At 42.3% G+C, this 20,490-nt stretch overlaps 2 protein-coding genes and 1 long non-coding RNA gene across 6 annotated transcripts in view; 1 reads left to right on the top strand and 2 right to left on the bottom strand.

Annotated features, from left to right (window-relative positions):
* LOC125769816 (uncharacterized) overlaps nt 1-20,490 on the top strand; it is a 57,432-nt gene that overhangs the window by 14,836 nt on the left and 22,106 nt on the right. The gene's annotated exons all lie outside the window — the stretch shown is intronic.
* LOC125769799 (pickpocket protein 28-like) lies at nt 1,005-6,999 on the bottom strand. Its single transcript, XM_049438660.1, has 5 exons — nt 2,830-6,999; nt 2,514-2,762; nt 1,968-2,409; nt 1,713-1,873; nt 1,005-1,647 (listed from the first exon to the last, which is right to left on the bottom strand). Exons 1-5 carry the CDS (start codon nt 2,991-2,993, stop codon nt 1,011-1,013), a joined length of 1,653 nt encoding a protein of 550 aa, XP_049294617.1. The 5' UTR covers nt 2,994-6,999; the 3' UTR covers nt 1,005-1,010.
* Nucleotides 10,475-17,237, bottom strand: LOC125769831 (uncharacterized). Its single transcript, XR_007419109.1, has 2 exons — nt 16,338-17,237; nt 10,475-16,262 (listed from the first exon to the last, which is right to left on the bottom strand). It is a non-coding gene; the product is annotated as an uncharacterized LOC125769831 (long non-coding RNA).

Raw genomic sequence — 20,490 nt, forward strand, 5'->3', positions numbered from 1 at the left:
TCTCTTTCTGTGTGTGAGCAAAATCTAGAGCAGAAGTTTCAAAAGTGTCGATAGAATTTTGCATCTTGCAAAAGTGGAGATGTCCTTTTGCTTAAGATCCTAATATGTGCCCGAACCGAAAGCCAGCACCAACCGTGCAGACGAAGATGAACGATTGTGTGTTCTGTGTGCAAAGCGATTTCGTTCCCTGGGCAAGATTGTCTTTGCCAGAGTGGTTCCCTTATTTTTTTTTCATTTCCCACCCGTCGATGACTGGCGGTGCTTTCATTGTAGTACACCGTTGCCACGTGCAAAGATCATCGAGAATGGGAGAAGGATGCTTTCTTTTTCTGCCACCGCTGCGACGTTCCCGATCTATCCGCGAAGCCACAAATGCTTTTCATTTGCATATAAATTAGATAAGAGCAGTGCAATTTTCGAATGCATCGTTCCGTCCCGGTCGATCCCGGTACATACCTCCCCCCCCCCGGGTGCCCAAGGTTCGCCCACCCGGTTGTGAGCGATGTGATGCAAATCAAGGTGCAATGATGTGCTGCTGTATGCCCGAGAATAGAGGAGAAGGTAGAATAGAGTTGGTGGTGCCTGATTCAATTTCAACATTTCGTTCGAACATTTTCTGTACGGATTTGGTGCACCAACTTTTCCGAACAGATTCATCAACTTTGGGCAAAGAATTTTCATTCACTTTTAGGATGCAACCCAAACGTCGCCTGGCACCTGGCAGCCAGGGCGGGAGAAATGCTACACAACTTCGCTGGTAGATAATGGCACGCTTTGTGTGCAACGACAATGCAAAACATTCTCAATTATTGAAAGAAGAGAAAATATTAAACAATTTTATTTAGTCACTTGAACAACAGGATCAGCAGGATAAAGCAGGTGTTGCGCGTTGGCTGTTTCACATTCTGCCCTGTCAACTCGACCTGAGCATGATACTTAGGGTGCTTAATATTGACACATATGAAGACACAACTCTGGTATTGGTACAAAATGTACGACCCTTCACCGGATTAAAAATCTTTCGCTTTGTCAACAATTGGCGGAGCATCGAACACGTGTGACTCGCGTCTGCTGGTGCGATACGCACGCAGTATGGTGAAGGGACGGATCGAGCAGAAGTAAATCAGCTCTACCAGACTGAGCAAACTGACACCCATAAACAGCCCAAGCAAACCGCCACAGTTTGCCAAGAAATCGGTCACACCGTACAGTTCGCTACGCTTCGATGTGATAAACTGTGCCTCCTTAAAGTAGATCGTCAGCCGCGCAAACTGTGCACCTTCCATCTCACCGAGCGATTGGCGGTACGCCGCAAACATGCTCTTCCAGTCGAGATCGGCTTGCGAGATTTCCGCATCGTACTGTACCGAGGTACAGGCCGGCAAACAGTTACACTTTGCACGAAAATCGTACGATTTATCCCCGATGTACTTGACGTCTTCCGCCAGCAGTTCATCCTCTGCATCGTTGTAGCACTGGATCTGGCTAGCGCCACAAATGTCCGTCCGATCGTCACGCGGCATGGAGAATTTGACGCAACCGCACTTTCCCAGTGTATATTTGGTGATACACTCTAGCTCACAGTTCTGCTGTGTGTACACCTTGAAGTACTCCAGATGGCGCTCGTGGTTGAAGAAACACTGTCGTCTAAAAGTGAGTTCCTAAGTGTTAGTCTCCGACATTAAGTGCCTTTGCGGATATTCAAATCTTACCGTTCGGGGGTGTAATCACGCAACCCATCGGATGTGGTAATCATCTGCGGTTTCACGGATATGATCACTTCCTGATGGAGTGGCACACGATAGTATTGTTTCGATACCTGCGGATATTCGCTTGAGGTATGAAGCAAGATTTTAAATCCTTGCACCGGTCCCTTGAAACATCAAATTGGACGGGAAAAAAAATCAAAACATTAATATCATCACACGCCCCTCTCTCTCTCTCCTGGATTATACGTTGTATCTTACACGACAGATAAAGTCCGTATCCTGTGCGAACAGATTTAGCAACACGTTAAGACCGGCTCGCGCGCCGGCACCCAGCACCCGTACCGGGTACGTATTGAGATCGGTATTTTCCGCATAACCCTTCTCCAGTGTCCACTTCGGGGATTCCCGTTTCTCCGATATGTACTCATAGTCACTGTGCAGCTTGTCTAATCTTAACATCTCACCGGCAGATTGGCCGTTGAACGTAAAACAGATACCCTCCTCGGTGATCGTTTCCGTGAAGAACTCGCTACAAAGCCGTGCATCGTTGCGCCATTTGCAGAAAAACAGTAACGATTCGAGCGGTCTCGATACGTTCCGCAGCAGATCGACACAGTTCGGATCGGTTGTTTGATTCAGGCTAACACCGCTGAGAATGTGCGCATCGCATACTTGCGCAACCGCACGGAATCGATCGTAGCTAGAATGAAACAACGGAAAAAAACACACATACACACATAAAGATCACCAGCGTTATTCTTCGTTGACACTAAACACGAATCGCGGACTTTAGTAGAACTTTACGTTTCGTTTGACATCTCCTCCCGATAGGTTTCGTTTATCTGTGCGTATATCTGGGTGAAGTTAAGGTACTCGCTGCTTGCCTTCGTTTCGGGACAGATTGTAACCGCCGGGAATGGGATCTGCCACACCGGTGTGGATTTTTCAGCGAAGCTCACAATCACCGGTGTTTGGTCCCATTTGCGATAGATGTTCTGGATCAACCGGCCACAGCCGTACACCGATAGGAGGAAGGTTGCAATCCACCATATCCTGCAAACAGATCACAACCAGTTATTAATCCACCGGTACGATAAACTTGTCACACCGTCGCACATACTTCTCGAACCGGGTTCGTCGCTTACAGCCAAAGTACTTAATACCGTGCACCGTACTGTTGGAGCAATACTCCAAAAACAAACTTTTAACACCGCGCGCAAAATTACGCTTATCCCACGCAGTGATTGCTTTCAGCTCGAAATTGCTCACCGACCGTGACTCCATAACGAACGATGCGCACGAACAAACGGTTCACAGAATGATAAACGAAACGGTAGCGAAGCGGTCCTATATATATATATGTACGATCCTACCGAATGTGAACCGCACCGGGCATCATCATACCCGCTATAGCTGGTATGCTCGCGGACGTCTAACCGAGTTGTCACGCCAAATTCCCTCTAGGCTACGCTAACACACCTTAAACGCGCGCGTAAAAAGCGCCTACCTCGTGAGATCATGTCGGGGCGCTACTGCTGAAAGGTGTAAAACAACGCCACGCCAAGCTTCGGGCTGCTTATGGGTTAGCTATCTGCGCTACTGACGCCGCCCAGTGATAAGCGGAGCGAGGGATGGGTGTGCTGTAACCGACCAGGAACACAAACCACAGGGGAGGTACCTGTCTTCCATGGACGGGGAACATGCACATGCGTCAGGGTGTGTATCCTTTAACCCTGCCTTCACACTATACACCTGCTGTGAATGTTTTAAAGTAAAAGTATTGTTATATTTATTTTTTTTTTTTGTTTTAAACGCATTTTATTTAGCACCAAATTGACATCATCCTGCAGGTAGGCAATTGTTTTTGGGTGTAATAATTCTGCCCCCAAAAAACCTGGTATCGAGATCCACGCCCGGCAAACATTAAACAATAGCGGGCGCGCGGTACATCAAAACGTACAGCAATGTCAGCATTTTGCGGCACTTTAGTCAATTAATCATCACTTGCGTCGTTGACAGACAGCGAAAGCAGGCAAGCAAAAGAGCAGAAGAAGAAGAGGAACAAAAACGCGCGCACACACACACAGCACAAATAAAAACGGAACAGTTGACAGCTGGACAAAGCAGATCTGTCACAGACGAATAGAGAATGTTCAATAAATCAACCGCTCGTATTAGCACGCTGTACATTTCTCTCTCCCACTTTCTCTCTCTCTCTCTCTCTTACTCTCTCATTTTCCATTTGTTTCCCGTCTTGTTGCCCTCCCACCCTTACCCAAAGTTTGCTTTATTAGCAATATTCATCAAAAATAAAACCGTCCCAAAATGGTGCTCCGAACGCGGTGCGTACACCGGTCGGCACGTGGATGATTTATTTGATTGATAAATTGTGCACAGTTTCGGTGTTACTTCCGTTTCGTTGCGGCTTTCAGAGCGTGTTTCTGTGCTTCTATACGTGTGTGTGTGTGCATAAAAAAAAGAACATAAAATCCCCAATTCTACGAATGGATTAATTTGAAAGGCCAATAGTACATGGTTTTTGCCACGGCTAAGTGAAACCAAGGTGTGCCCATACCGCGGGGGAAATTGACTCTAAAACGTACAATGACCGCCGATGGCATGGGGATAGTAATTTATTCACACATCCACAAACTGACATTTAATTGAGCTCGGGATGAGCAGTTTAAAGCTAGTTTCTATTTGACGGCAGCGAATTAGTTAAGAAGAGGATTAAAAAGTGGTAACGGAATAACGATAGCATACATTTAGGCGGAATTGAGTAAAAAGTTTTAGAAATTTTGCGCCTAAAAGTCACGCTTTCCGCATTACGCAATTAGCTTTTTTAATGTTTTCCTAAAAAAGGCAATTTTTGGGGCAATCTTTATATGATCCAATAAATGGGACAACAGCTGCAATCTTTATTGAGTTACCATTTGGCGGTGTAAAAGGTACCAAACGTAAAAGATTAATTGTTAAGATCGATGGTAATTCGTCTGGGTTCGGTGAACCAGGACACGACGGTACATGGCTCACCTTTCAAAGCTTAACGGATGTTCAATGCAATAAGGCACTGGGTTCATACACGGGGGCCAGCAGCATCCGATGATGGAAAAGCTCTAATCAAAAGTACGGTACCGCGTACCGAGCGAAAGCTCGCACGGTCCTATTTTGCTTTCCCGGTTTGCCTACCCACAGGGGCTATTGCAACGAACGGGAAAAAGGCAAATAAAAAAGGGATCCCGAATGAAAATCAAACATTACAACGCTTTCGCTCTGCTCGGTTGCCTGTTTTCCATGTTCCGGATTTTATGCTGCGTTCGTTCTTTTCCTTCCGTTAGCCATTTTATTTTTTCCACCCCTTGCACCATGGTACCGGTACCGTTCGGCTGTGCGGTGGTAAGGATTTTCTTAGAGGGTTTTATTTCCTCTTTTTTACTTATCCAAAATTCTATGGTTCTATACGAATGTTGGCCTAGCGGTCTTTTCTTTTTTTGGTCTGCTTTTTTTTCTCTTTTGATTAAAAAATGTCACGACTGACTAACCATTACGAAACTCGAAGCGTTTGGAAGGAGCGAGACAGAGAGATAAAGATGGGGAGAAGGTGAAAGTGGCAAGTTGGATGTTTGTGCAAATGAAAGGAATACTGTAAGATGATGTTGACGACGACGACGATGATGATGAACGAAAAACAGCAAGACTACGGTCATGCTATTTACTCTTCTCGTTACCGGTGGTGTGGGTGTTTTAAATTATGTACACATTCATGAGACGCAGCAATACTATCAGCACCGTTCGGGTTTAGTTGCTTTTCACACACCAACCACACACCAACCCGCATTGAATGTGGCGATTGTTTGAAGGGCCGAAATTTAATTTCCACTTCCAAAACCTTCCCAAAAAAAAACCGCGCCAAACCACGCTAAAGTTACATCTGTTTGGATTAATAAATTTAATTTTATATTGATGAAATTTTGCCTGTCCAGTTCGGGCCCCGATTGGATTGGCCACCCGTTTTCGGCAAGTAGTGGCAAAATAAATTAAGATCGCACTTGCTTCCCGAAACGAGGCAAACAAAAAAACAACAACACGGTAAACCAAAAGCCTCATTCGGTGGCAGTATCCTTAATTTAATTTGCCACGATATACATTTCACGGTTGTTGCTGGGGCCCGTTTCAAAGAAATAGCGTCAAATGGAACAAAAAAGAAAATCAAAGGTGATTTTCAACAACCGTTCAAGATTCACCAAATTGATATTACTACCCGTAGCCCGGTGGTACTACCTTGAATCCACGCGGGTTTCCCTTGCCACCCTCAAGCCATCCCAAACTCGAGCATAATTTTAATATCATGAAACACAAACCCTCCCAGAAGGTAAGCCAAAACATGCGGATCCAAGAAATGGACCACCGTGGAAATGAAAATCGAAATGGAATGTTCTCTTCTTTTATCTTCTTTTTCCACCGCTGTGCGTAATTCTTGCGAAATAAACATTCTTGTGGCGTTCTATGACAAACCAAGACACGACAAAAAAATCGCTCGGACACAAATGCAACCGTAGGTTCTTGGCGTCCGTGTCCATCGGACGGTGGATAAAGGAATAACTTTTGTTTTATTCGCCCAAGAAAACCAATGCCATACTCGACAGCGTTTTCCACGTCGTTGAACACATTAGAAAGGGAAAAGGGAAGAAAAAGACGAAGCGACAAAAAAAATTATTAATGGAAGTTGAAATTAGATTTATCTCCTTACCGAGGCGCTCGCTGCTTCCGCATTAGCAGCGGCCAGTTTTGGTAGGATGGAACCATAATCACTTATTATTATCATCGTCAAGCGTGTAGGCTGAAAAAGTAAGGTTTGGCTAACGGCAGCAACGCACGGGCAAAAAGTAAACACGTTCCCGATCTCGAACCTGTTCGCTGCTGACATTCACGATTAACCATTCGAGGTGTAAATAAATGGCCGTCCAGGCTTCATTTCTGGTTAGCATTACGGCACAAATAATCTCTTTAAGCAAATGCACATAAATATTATTCTAATCGAGTGAATAAAATAATTCCACTGTTGAGGAACACGCGCTACACTTTGTTTATGGAAACCTAATCGATGGAGACGCCTAGTGTTTTACGAAAACAGACAATTTGGAGCAAAAATTCAATTGTTTCTGTAAAAACCGTCGCAATGGGTCAAAACTAACTTAATCAATGGTGTTTTAACATAATTCTGACTACCCATACTTCACTCGCAATCATTTGCTTTTGAAAAAGAGGATGCTAATCTTCCATTATGATTACTAGCGAAACACACAAATCGAACAGAAAAAAACACTACAAAATGATTCACAAATTACCCTTTAACCTTTTATTCTAATCGAGTGAGTAAAATAATACCACTGTTGAGGAACACGTGCTACACTTCATGGAGGCGCCTTGTTGTTTATGGAGACCTACTTGATGGAGGCGCCTAGTCTTTTACAATAATAGATACATTTGAAGCAAAAATTCGATTGTTTTTGTATAAACTATCACAATGGGTCATAAAAAGGTCAAGGTCAGATCAATGCTACTTTATGAGTAAAATAATTCCACTGTTGAGGAACACGTGCAACACTTCATGGAGACGCCTGGTTGTTTATGGAGACCTAACCGATGGAGACGCCTAGTCTTTTACAAAGACAGATACCTTGAAGTAAAAATTCGATTGTTTTTGTGTAAACTTTCGCACTGGGTCAAAACTGACTTAATCAACTTTACTTGAACATTAGCCTTACTTCACTCGCAATAATTTCCTTCCTCATTACTGTGTCAATTCACGCCTTCCTGTTGAAAATGAGAAAAAAAACCTTCCATCTTGCTTACTAGCCACACTTCCAAAAGTTAAAAACGAAACACACAAAGTAAACAGACAAAAAAATCACTACAAAATGGTTAACAAATTACCCTTTTACCCATAAAAATCCACTTTGTTACCGGTGGTTTTCAAATTATCGAACCGCTTCTTTCCCGCCAACTCTCCGCCCACCATGTTTGTCGATTTTTTTTTGTGCGTGTATCTGTGTGTTTTTATGTGTGCACTTCGTAACAGCCGGAGCAATATATTACGTTCTCATCATGCAAAAACTGATTAATGCTTTCAGCGTCGTGAGAGGGCCGCCACCGTTACCACTTCAATGCTGCTGTAACTAGTGTATACAGGCAACAAAGCAACGAAATAAAAACAATGCTGCCATCGCTTTCACGACACTCACGCACACGGCCTTTCACGTGTACGGCGAGAAAATTAGTATCGGAAACTTTGTTTTCTTGTCTTTTTTTTCTCTCTCTCCTGCCTTTACCAATTTTTTCTCCCACGAATATGAAAAGGGACTCGTTTTTTTTTTTCTTTACCCACTCCGTTGTCTGTTCGCTGAAGCTTTGCTTCAGTTTGGTTTTGGTGAAGCGAGGAGAGGAAAGGGGAGAAGGGCGTGTGGGCGTATGTTTTTGAAATGAACTTTTAAGCCACCCACTCTGCTCGCTGTTATTTGCCATTCTGGTCCGAGGTCAATAACTTGATGAATGAATAGGCTTAACATTAATATTGATAAGCCTTCTGCTTCGAAAGGTACAACAAAGTATACAGTGAAGTGAATGGATGGAGGGTTTAAAAAGAAAAACCTCGGACAGCCGAAAATGAAACGGGAATGGACGTAATTTGCATTATTTTCGCTCTTGGCGGTCGGTTCATAAGCTGCGCGGTATTAAAGGGAAGCTTTTTTGAAAAAAATTGTAATAAATTGTTTTAAAAAAATTATGCAAATTTTAAAAATGTTTTTTTTTTTCTAACTACGTTGTTAAGTTGCTTTATTAAATTATAAAAATATTTTTGACTCGTATTATAATTTAACAACACTACGTGAGAAATTATTATATGTGAACTATTTATTTTTAATATACTTTAACTTAAACCCAACAAAAAATGTCAAATTTATTGAATTCTGGTCCATCTTTAACATCTTTATTCATCGCAGCGAACTAATTTTCCTCGTTGGGTTTAAACAAGAATAAACCTTTTGTCTTAATTTCAAACTTCTATCCAAGTACAAACAACTTGCGTTTCACATTCATGAAAGCACACACTTTAATCGAACGCATCGACCTCCGGCAGCTGCTGCTGCAACGTCTGTTTGCAACAGCAAACGGGCGCACTAAATTTAACTTCCAACCGTTAATTGGTACCGACAGCTTCGAGCAGCCGACAGAACGCCAGCCAGCGGAAAACGCATTCGCGTCCGCACGGCCGTACCCGTACCAGAAACCAGAAGTAATAATAACAGTAATAAACCAAGTTGCGAACAATTGCAAAACTTCATTCGGCTGTTAAATTTATCGTCCTTCCGGTCCTTCTTGAGCTGTTCTGGTTGCTTCTGTGGTGCCCGCATTTGTGAGCAAAGCATTTTACTGCAATACGGGAAAATGCTGGGCGCACCCAGATTTAGGCGAACCGATGAGGCGGTTTTTTTTTTGTTGCAGTTTCTTCGTACATGTTCACAATTCGGATTCGGTTGCGCTCGTTATAGTATACGTGTACCCATTTGCTAAACAAAAAAAAAAGAAACGTAAAACACGGTCAACGATCAGTTGGTAATAATTATTGCAAATCATTTCCACGCTTCGGCTTCCGTTTCCCGGCCGAGGGTAGCGCACTAGTAATGAGCGTAAAAACAAAGCCAAAAAAAAACGAAACGTTTCAAAATTTATTGACAACATTTTGGTACGATTGTTAAAGCGAAGAAAAGTGGTACCAGTTCCGACACACAGTGCCACCAAGCTTAATAGAATCGAGGTCAGTACAATGCACTTAAATAAAGTGTTTTATTTTTTACCGATTTTTTCTTTATTTTTGCTCACACGTACCGTCCCATTTATCGCTACAGACACAGATGGAATGGGAATGGCAAGAGTTAAGCGTATTTTATTGCCATCTCATTTGGCATTTTAGTTCAGCGAAGGATGAAAGCACAAATTAAAGAGAGTAAGAAAAAAGTACTCACACACACCAACAAACAGGAAACAAAAGGTGACAGAGAAAAGTAGAAGCACTTAAAGCTAATGTGTTTTCAATTTACATTTCAATTTAACATGACCTGCGGTAAAACATTACAAATCATTAACCTCCATCTTCGGTACGAGGTTAATGGTAGATGTGTGTGTGTGAGTGTGTATGTAGCTGAACATGATTTCAATTGATTTGAAATGGTGCTTTTATTTTAAAGGAAAACTAACGCCAAGAGCCAAGAGCAATTCTGTGTTTTCGTTTGTATTTTGTAAGGTGGCATCATTTCATTCGCTTCCATTGCTCAGAACGAACGAAATAAAGAGCAATAACGATTGCCCAGTTTGAGAATTGTGGATTGAACCATTGTCAACACGTTCGATACGTTTAATTTTATCGCTTTTCTTTGCTCCGCCGACGTGGCACATTTCTTCTTGCCAAAGCTGAAGAGAAACTGGTTCTACAAAGTACGTCACGTTTTTGATGTGTCGTTTAGCTGTTTTGAAAGGGTGGGAAATAAATCAAATTAAACGATTTTTTAAACGTAACAATGTGCAAATTTTGTTTGCTTGACAGTGTTGAACACGAATAAGAGCGCGTTGGCGCCTAAAGTTATACTATATCGAACGCATATTGAGACGTTATTTCTAATTGAAGTTACTAAAACCGTTATAATATCAAATTATGTGCCTGAAAGTATGCAATCCGTACGACAAAATGTATTATCTTTTTTGTGAGGATGAGCTATTTCATCCACCTTATTGATAGCCACTTTTATACCTTCCGGTAACAAACTAGGTGGAATTTGTAACCACGGTGAGTGAAAATTTTCACCGTATTCCAACATAGCATTACACCGTTCGCCATTAAAACCACCATCCAATGTGGCGCTAAATCTCGCCCATCTTTTTCGGAAATCGGAATGAGCATCATACCGGTGTGCGCCTGTACCGGCCACCTTCCGACGGGCACGTAAACGGGGAAGTGAAAACATATTTTCGGTGTCGAAGAATTCCATCGGCTTGGTTCGTTTTCGGGTCGCCATGTACAACGCTCGGAGCTCATTCCTGTGCCGGGTACGATTACGGGTGGGAAATGAAATAATCAGCCCCCAAAAAAACCGTTAAACCAGACGGTGAAGATTGATACCCGGGGGGATTAGTTGGGATGTTGTGAGTTGGGAGAATTTTTCACCGCACTAGTTTACATTTTTCCCGACCGGTGTAAGCCAAGGCGAAAGATAAGGGAGTCCACCGAAATCCTTACATTACATCGTACAAATGGCAGCATATTAATCACCATCATGTTGTGTTGACTTTTGGCAGAAGATTTATATTCTTAAAACAATAGAATGTATTTTAAATGTTTTACAAACATTTTAAACTATTAAACAAAATATATACAACTACATTATTGCATCAACTGTACACATCCTTATACCAATTTGTAACTACTCTCGGCCGAAAGTTGCTTCTCCTTGTACAAAGGCATAAATCTGTCACTACACTTCCTTCTTCACTCTAGCGTCAGCTCGGCCCAGAAAGGTTTCTTTACTCTTTATTATGATGTAGACATTTCAGATACGAGCAGCCCGACTTTCCAATGGCGCTTCTACGCCGATGTGACACGTCGTGGACATGCTGTGAAAATGCAATATCTTTGGATTTTATACGTCCCGCGTGGACGAATGACGAATAAATCCGAAGCAGAGGAGAGCACCGTAAGGGGACCGATGGCAAGAAAACAAACTTGCCGGCCTTCTTTATTAGTTATTTGAGTTGTGTTTATATCCATCGGGCTTTTGCTTCAGCATCTTCACACTTTTACTCTTTTTTTTTTGCATGTTTTCGTTGACCAATGTAAAGCTAGCGCCCTCCTTCACGGCATGGAAGCAGCTCTTTTTTATGATGAAGAATTTTTTTTGTGTTGTCCTCTTCCTAGTGATAACCATTCGTTCATTCATTTGTGAGAAGAAATGGACGCTTTTTTATGGGTTTCATCACAGACCGATACTACGACTACCACCAGCACTAGGGCCACGGTTTTGCTTCCTTTTAAGGGCCCGAGCACATTATTCGGTTTGACGGCCGTAAATCCATCTTCAAGCAACCGGGTCCGAAAAGTGGCTCGATTTTCTTTTCGCGAAGGAGAAAATGTTTGTGTGTGAGGGATGGGAGAGATTTTTTTTTTTGCTGCTTTTCTTGTGTGCGAGTTTGTAGCTCGAGTGCTTCAAAGCCAGTGAAGATGAAAACTTGTTGAATGGGAAATGGACGAATGGATATCTTTTCCGGAGGATTTTTTTTTTTCTTGCTCGTTCGAAGATGCGGCACAAAACTTGAAAGCGCGAACATCTTCTTTTTTGTGCTTTTTTGTTTATACTCTCTTTCCACCCAAGCCCGAAAGGGACATTCCAAACATCTCTTGAGCCGTTTGTCGGTGCCTTTTTGAAGCTGAGCGTTTTTTTTTGTGTTGCAAGATTTACACTCACCAGCGAAACCAGGAAACGACCAGGGATAAGCATTCGGGAAGCTTGCTTCGGTTTCTTTTAGACCATTTTCAATTTATCCTTGGTAGAGGTTTTTTTTTCTTCTTTAAACTCTCTCTTCTTCATTCTTAAGACATTATTTTTTATGCCTCCGAAATGTGTGTGTGTTTCCTTTTTTTTCTTATACGCGAAAGGAATGTCAGAAGTTTCTCAGCAAGCTGCTTCGCATTAAAAAAAATGATGTTTATTTTTATTTTTCATACCATATCTCGCAAGAAACAGCGCAGGCCTGCCACTTACTTCGGGCACAACCATAAAACACCCGTATTCGTATAATTACGCCATGTTTTGTTTCAATTAGAAACCAAGATTAACGTTTGCGACCACTCAATTTGGTGACATGAAGTACGCGGTCACACATACATACGTACTTCAAAAGAACTTAAGTGCTAAGTATTTGCTAAAAACTGATCTAAAACGTGGTCGAAGACTGGTCGAAAACGTGGTCGAAAACTTCACGATCGGTCGATGTTTTAATTTCATATTTGATTATGTTGTTGGGCAAGCACTGTAAATTGTTTTAACAATGAAGATAATGTTTTAACAAACTATTTATATTTAAGTAGAAATAAAAAAAAAAATTTTCCATAAATATATAAAATATTGTTTAATGCATAATATTGTTCAAAGTTATTACTTTAACAATATTTACTAAAAATATGGCTATTTTAAGATTTTTTTTTCATTAATGTAATCAATTTATATTCAAACGTAATTAAACCAGTAACGGTCATTGCAGCTCGGACGGCGTTTTGACCCAAGCACAATTTGAAACGCCTATATGTATGCAATGAATTGCACGAACACGTGCCCGGTGTTTTCTAATGTTTTATCGTATTTTTTTTTTGTTGGCCTCACTCTTTCCCCCAGCAAAGGATGGAATTTTGGGCACAGCAATCCTAGCAGCTGCTATGGTACGCACCGAACACCGTTTCGGATGGTACCGGCAGGTTGTAAGAGTGGCATTTCGTTTCACAGACCCAAAGGGGGTGCTTAGAGTGCGTGGAATGCTTCCCTACCTACCACAGCTCGTTGCTGAAACATTTGCAGAAAATGTGTCCTGTTAGGATGCTCTCAATGCTCTCGCCATCGCCGTGTTTTGTGTGTGTGTGTGCTCACGGCTCTTACTACACCTAAAACATTCGGTCTCGTGCTTTAGTGTCACGTCAGCCGGATGAGTAATCCAGAAATTCCTGATAGGCAAGATTGAATAAAACATGCAACTTGAAGAGTTGACATTCGCCATCTCCAGTCCTGTCCATTCGCTTTTTCCGCCATTTTCCGAGGTCAAAAAAAAAGGGTTTTCAAAACCTGCCCAATGCCCGGAACTGGTGAAAACTCCCAACACACACGCGCGCGCGTGGGTACACATACACACATTACGACCACATTCCAAAGCATAGAGGGTTGGTTGGAAGGACTAGCTTCTACCTCGGGAGTTATATACCATATCGTCGGAAATTCCGTGGATTTTACGCTGCGTTTCTTCTTTCACTGCTTGCTCCAGGAGATAACTCCACCGCCCCTGCCCTCTAGAACACGCGAAAGGATTATAGTTAACGAAGTGGAAGATTCCAAGGCTGCCACAGGAAAGCCACTTCTGCTGGGTGGGTAGGTTCACTTCCGAAAGTAGCTTAGTCGATGTTTTACTCTCGTTTTGTTTTTTTTTTGCTGTTGTTGTTCCTCACCCGGAACCTGATAACAGTCAAAACCCTGCTAAACCACACATTCATATGCAGAGTATTGTTGTCTGTTTATCATTTCGATGTCTTTTCCTGCAAGATATGCAATCCGCTTTTTTTAGCGCGCTTACATGCTGTCGAGGCTTCTAACTCCCAAATGGCAAATGGTAGAATCTCCATTTTCGAATAACGCTCCCAAAGCATCAACCAAACAAAAAAAAAGCTGTTAGCACCACAACAACGCCAACCAAAAATCGTTCCCCCGGTAAAGGAAAGTCGAAAAAGAAGCAATGGAAAACATCGAACTTGCTGTCAGAATTCCCCATGTCTACAACCGAACTGGACAATATTGAAGATTGGAAGATATTCTGCTGGCACGAAGCACAGTCAATATGTGCACTGTCAGGACGTTCCTTACTTGGAGGGATTTTTCTTCTTTTGTGCAACTTTTGTTTTGTTTTGTTGCTGCTTCCCCCCCCCCCCAAAAAAGCGATGTTTTCGGTAAATAAAACAGTTTATATTTCCACACAACCGCACAACCGCACCATTTTGTGGCCGATGGAACACGGTTGGTAGATAGTTTTCCATTTTCCACTTTCCCATTTCCCATTTCCCGCCACATCCCTTGCTTCGTCCTCCCTTTCCTTTTTGCATCAACATTCTACATCGACGTTAAACGGTTTCACGTACAAGTGGTTGTGTGTGTGTTGTTTTTTCCTATTCGAATTGTTGCTGTTTTAGTTGCGCTTTACTCCAATCTAACCGTTTGGAGCACATCACACCTCGCACGGGCAAATAAAATAGTAAAACAAATCTGCCACCCCGAAGGGAAAATAACGAAGTGAAAATATGTTTGTCATCACATCCTCTCCACTTCCACTTTCCATTGCTCCCTCCCCCCGGTCACAATCGCTTATTCTCCCCCAAAAAAGCCGGAAATCGGATGTTGTTGGTCATTCCAAGCTGGGGCTGAGAATTTTTTCGGGGTTTTAGCAAATCAGCACACGTACCTATCAAATACATCACATGCATGACCAATCCGAGGCGGTTTCACGCTGGTCGGGTGTGTGGACCTTTCATCCACTAGCAGGGTCACCTTCCACCAGAAAGCTGGAGGAACTAATACTACCAAATGCTAAGGAAACGTCCATATAAGACGAAGGTAACGAAAAGAAATAGGAATGGAGAGAGAGTGAAAAAAAAATTAACAACAAAATCCTACAACCATCCTACCGATTCTTGGTTTTCTTGGGGATGATATCCTCCTTCGTATTTTCTCAGAAGGTAGTTCTTAAACTAAGGAAATCAGACCAACAAAGCAGGCTCAACAAAAAAGGGAACTCGTGCCGTTTGTTGACATTTCTCAAATTCCACTCAACCTTCCTGAGTTTCCCCGGGTTACGGGATGCTGGTATACTGCTGGACGTGCAGTAATCCAGGCGCATTTCATAACGTCGGCGTAAATGTGAAAAGCCCGCACCGTAGACGCGGCAAGCGGAAGTTCGGTTTCGATTTGCGAAACGTTGTGTCGCAAATGCAATTGGACCATTTTACAGCCCCGAGCGAGGTGGACAAATGAGCGAACGTGCGGCTTAGGTTCGGTGTTGAGCACAGTGGGCAGTTTTCGAAGAAATGGTGGGTTATGTTTAGATTTTAACAAAATACATGTTTACAGTCATTTTAATCATGAATTGTGACAATATAATAAGTATGGCGTCAATACTCAATATATTCTGGGCTACTAGCGCTGAGTACTGACTAATTTACTGACACCTTGGGGAATTTTAATTTAGAATTTAAAGGAAGATTCTGCTTGTGTTGATTATCACAACTGAAATAACGATCAAAAGATCAACTATTCCAGAAGCCTCAGCAATTAAACAATGCTCCTAAAGTTTCCCAAACATTTTGCAATCCACTGACCAAGGGCATCAATTCCAAAGAGGACAGAAAAGTAATATTAGATTAGACGGGGTTTCTACCCTACACCACACATGTTGCATACCCGTCATGCAAAACATTGTCCAAACGTCGGTGAGGCTTTACAATAAAATTTAATATCATAAATGGAAGACCACCATCACCGTTCCCGCTCCAGCATGTTGACGTCTCGGCCGGTGTCTGGAGGATTTGCTTTTGAGCATGTCCTTTTTATGTGTTGAGCAACACACGTACGGGTGAGGAAACGCACACGGGGATACAGAAAATGAAAGAATCGTACGTAACGAACGCGCATCGAAGCATATGGAATTGGATTTCCATATCAATGAGTGTGGTGTTCAGGGCAACAACAACAACTACGTAAAAAAATGGCAAAATAAAATACGCACACATTATAGAGGAGGATCAATGCGATGACAATAAAACCGAACCTTCCATTGAGTGATGTTGACGGAATTTCTAATGCCGAAAATGGTGTTCCCAGGTTTGTCTCTTTGCAAGGCCAGGAAGATATGATGGGTTTGTTTTTTTTTACACATTCCATCTCATTCGTACGCCTGTAAAAACATTTTAAAGTGGCATTAGTTTTTGCAACACAAGAGTTTTGTATTTTAAAGCCATACCTAAACGAGTGACGAAGGGTGGGTTTGGCTAAATATGACAAATAACGCTTAACTTAGCATAGCTGCAGGCGTTTTGTTGTGAATGATTATTGTGACCCATAATAGTTCCTCAATGTATGCAATCCGCCTAGCAAAGCTGCTTTCTCACGGCTATATTTATATTTTGTTTGACCATTATTCACGCGAGGGCCCACTAGAATACGTACGTTGGCGCTTCCATTTCTTTTTTTCACACCAACAATCGTGCCAGCATGCACATGACGACAGTTTGAGAAGTGAGATCGAAATATTTCACACTTACCAAAAATAGTACACCAGCATTATTTAAAAAAGCATACGCACACACAGTGGAAGTTATTTTTAAAATTCAAGACACTTACCCATGACAGTATCCGTGGTAGTACTTGGAGATGGGTATGAAATATTCACCATCACTAAAAGCCTCGATAGTGGTGGTGGTGTATATTGTCCGTTTAAACATTTAAGTAAAAATAGCACACGGCAGCAATTAATGAGCAATAAAAGCTTTTTCGAGTTTTTAGAAATGTTTACCACTAAGCCGAATAACGTTCGAGAAACGGTTCTTCTAACATACCTGTCACATGTTGGTGGTTTGCTAATGTTGAAGGTTTTATGTTTTGTGCATTACTGTGTTGCTCCATGCAAACGAACTCGCTCTTTCGAGTCTGAGTTACTTCATGTCCGCAAGACATGACAGCTCAAATGTCACGTCGATTGTTGATATCAGCATATAGAGATTTTTCCTCGTTAAGTGATTTGTAATGAAAAAATATCTTGGAAAAAAGATGAAAAAAATAATTTAATTATACAACTTATTCATTCTTATGTTTTAACAATGTTCGGCAAACAACACAACCACAACGTGTTTGTTCGACAAGCAACTTGTTTAGTCATTTGACAGTTAACACTGATAGAAAGGGTACAGAAATAGAATAGGGTAATGGATCGGACTTATTTCCCCACGTCGAACACAAAACTCCAGACAACGGAGACAAAAGTTCGACGTGTTCGATATGTTCGAGTGAAACAGTTATAGCGTAAAATATAAACAAAAAAGGTCGAACAACGATTATCCGTGCTCATCGGGACTCAGCCCTGGTTGATAAAGTGGATAAATACGAATTATTTCCCTTTCTTCACAAATTGTTATCTCCCAGTTGCAAGGATAATCCGACACCCGGTTAAATAGTACCCGAATAATCGACATTACAATGTAATAAGAATCCATTTATATTTTGTAAAACAAACCATTCAAGATCCATATCTTCCTCATTCAATTATTATTATTATTTTGTTTTTATGGTTCAAAAAACCTTCTTTATGATAGGTACTTCACAGAAAAAATATAATTTTTTCTCTGTAAAATAATGAAGAGTTACTCCATAACGGCAACTTTTATTTTCGATGATCCTTATCGCAACCTTGCACCATAAGCTTGCTCCTTTTTTGCCTTTTTTTCGTTATTTTTTTTCTTCACCGTTGATAAGCTCGTGTTTTACAAATCCATTAGTACTCATCACGTACAATTAGCTTAACCACATCGCGTGCATCGGAAAATGAAGCAAGAAAGCGTTGTGGAAAGGTTTCCTTTTTTTTTGGTCGAAAAGCGACCAAACAAACACTTGGAGTGGAGCTCCAAGCTGGCCTTTGCGTGGGCCGATGAACGATGCCAGCCTTCATTTAAATCAGATCATCCAGCGGAGAGGGGCAAGCACCTTCCTTCCCTCCTTCTTTCCAGGGAGAATCTTCAGGACCAATCGTACGAGAGTGGGACAGACACTGTACGGTACTGGTGCTAAAGTTGAAGACTCTTAGACTCATTAGTTGAAGTATACGAATCCGTTTCGTGAGTACTCATCGTTCGCTTTACCGTTGCCAGGTTTGGGATTGGATGAAACTGGATTAGCCCGGGTTTGGGGCAGTTGTGGGAACAGCAGGTTAGGATTGGTTTAAGGCAACACCGGAGCAAAAGGGATTGGTTGGCTAAAGTCGACCAAAACCTGGATGCAGTTTAACCAGTTGGAGAAAGCATCTTGAAATGAAGATTTTATTCGCCAACAAACACAACAAGCTTTTCTGTGTTGCCTTACCAAGTACGTTCATTTTCGGGACGAAATATTTCTAACGTCCTGGGCCTAATGGATGTGAATTCCAAGAAGCTACATCTCACAGGAGATCAGAACCGTAGTATACGACCGTACCGTCCGTCTAATGATATTCCACTCACAATGTCAACACCGAAAGCTTCGATCGAATCCAATTTGCATTTGTAGCAAAAATCTCCACCCGTTCCAAACGTTAGACCATATGTGTGCATGCCTTGTCATATGGAGTCCACCTGCGTATTCTGCCCATTGCTCCAGCACCTACCATCGGGTAACGACACGTGCCTGATTTACGCGCAACATTACGCGCCCTTTCCGATCCCATTTCCCGATCGGATCTTGTTACACTAATAGGAACACAAACCATTCTCCACGTACGGCCACATCTCCGGATGAGCGGCCAAGGGCACGAGTCCTGCTCGATATTCTTTTGCCCAACATTTCGTCCGGCTCTGGGCGCACTGTGGAACTCTCTCGCAAAACAAACGAAGTTTTCTTCGACGGCGTACTTAATTTCCATTTCGATCCATTAGCTTTCTATCCGTCCGGTCGTCTTTTGTTTGAGTTGCACTGCAGTTGATGTATAACGTGCACGCCCTCTAACGGCAAACTTGCTGCTGCTGCTACAACTATAACGCGTCGAACGCGTCGATAGTGTGAGCGTGTCAGTTCCTCTTCTAATAACTCTATCAAGTTTCTTTTTTTTCCGCTCCTGCTTTTCGCATGCTTCCTTTTATTCCGTACCATCCTGTCTGTCAGTCCGTCTGTCATGCGAGACTACGCCTTCAACTTTGCTGTATCGACAGAAACTACACCGCACACTCACACACACCCAAACCCCGGAGAACACTAAGGTCGACAAACGGTGACGACAGTTCGGGGGAACCGAACCATCGTTATTGCGTTTGCGTTTCGCTTCGCGTGGTGCAAAATATCATAAATCGAGTGCTTTTCTCGCAAAGATATCACGTTTCATCCGGTATTATTGGAAAATGAAATTGCTTTTCAAATGAGTCATACGCGAGGGGGGGGGGGGGGTGCAAAATGGTGTCGCTTCCTTAGTATCACTTCCAATGCTTGATGGTGAGTGCGTGTATGTCCTTACCATTACCTCCACAATAAGTGACGGGAGTAAAGAGGAGCAAATAATAATAATAACAGCAAAAAAAAGGGAAGGTAAACGATTGATACCGTTACCGAACGAAATGCCTTTTCCATTAGACAGGCTTAGGATGGACTTCTTTTCTTGTCCAACTTGTTTTCCCTGCCCACCCGAATGGTTCATGTGTGATTCTTAGCCGGTGGAAATGTACACGGTCGCGAAACTTAAGCCTCCATCACCCGGACTCTTTCGCATCGTGACCGTGGAGAAGAGCATCGAGTCAATCATGTGCGTCGTGGCACAGCGTGTATAGCATTATACGCAATCGCGAGGTATAATTTATCATTTCCAGCCCCGTAATTCCCCAAAATCGAAATTATATGATTCCGGCCGACGCTTCACGTGCGGAGTGGAGTGGAAAGTTGATGGTAATTATTCCATGTTTATGGTTTTTGGGTACCGATTTACGGGGAAAAACCCCTGCCAATCGGAAAACCTTTTGCTGCCTTTTGCTGACAAGGCAAGTTTTCTTGCTTTTGGAAGATTATTTCACCAATCTGGACGTGGTTGGGGTGGGCACGATTTCAGAATTTAAGTGGTATCGTATTACGGCACGTATAAAAAAAAAGCGAATGACATAAGCCAAAGCCACAATATACGGTGTATAACAGTTTTACTTTATACTGTTATACTCGTGTGTATGCCAAGGTTGAGTATAGTATAGTAAATAGTA

Source organism: Anopheles funestus, chromosome 3RL (assembly GCF_943734845.2).
Source record: "Anopheles funestus chromosome 3RL, idAnoFuneDA-416_04, whole genome shotgun sequence".
Taxonomy (NCBI): domain Eukaryota; kingdom Metazoa; phylum Arthropoda; class Insecta; order Diptera; family Culicidae; genus Anopheles; species Anopheles funestus.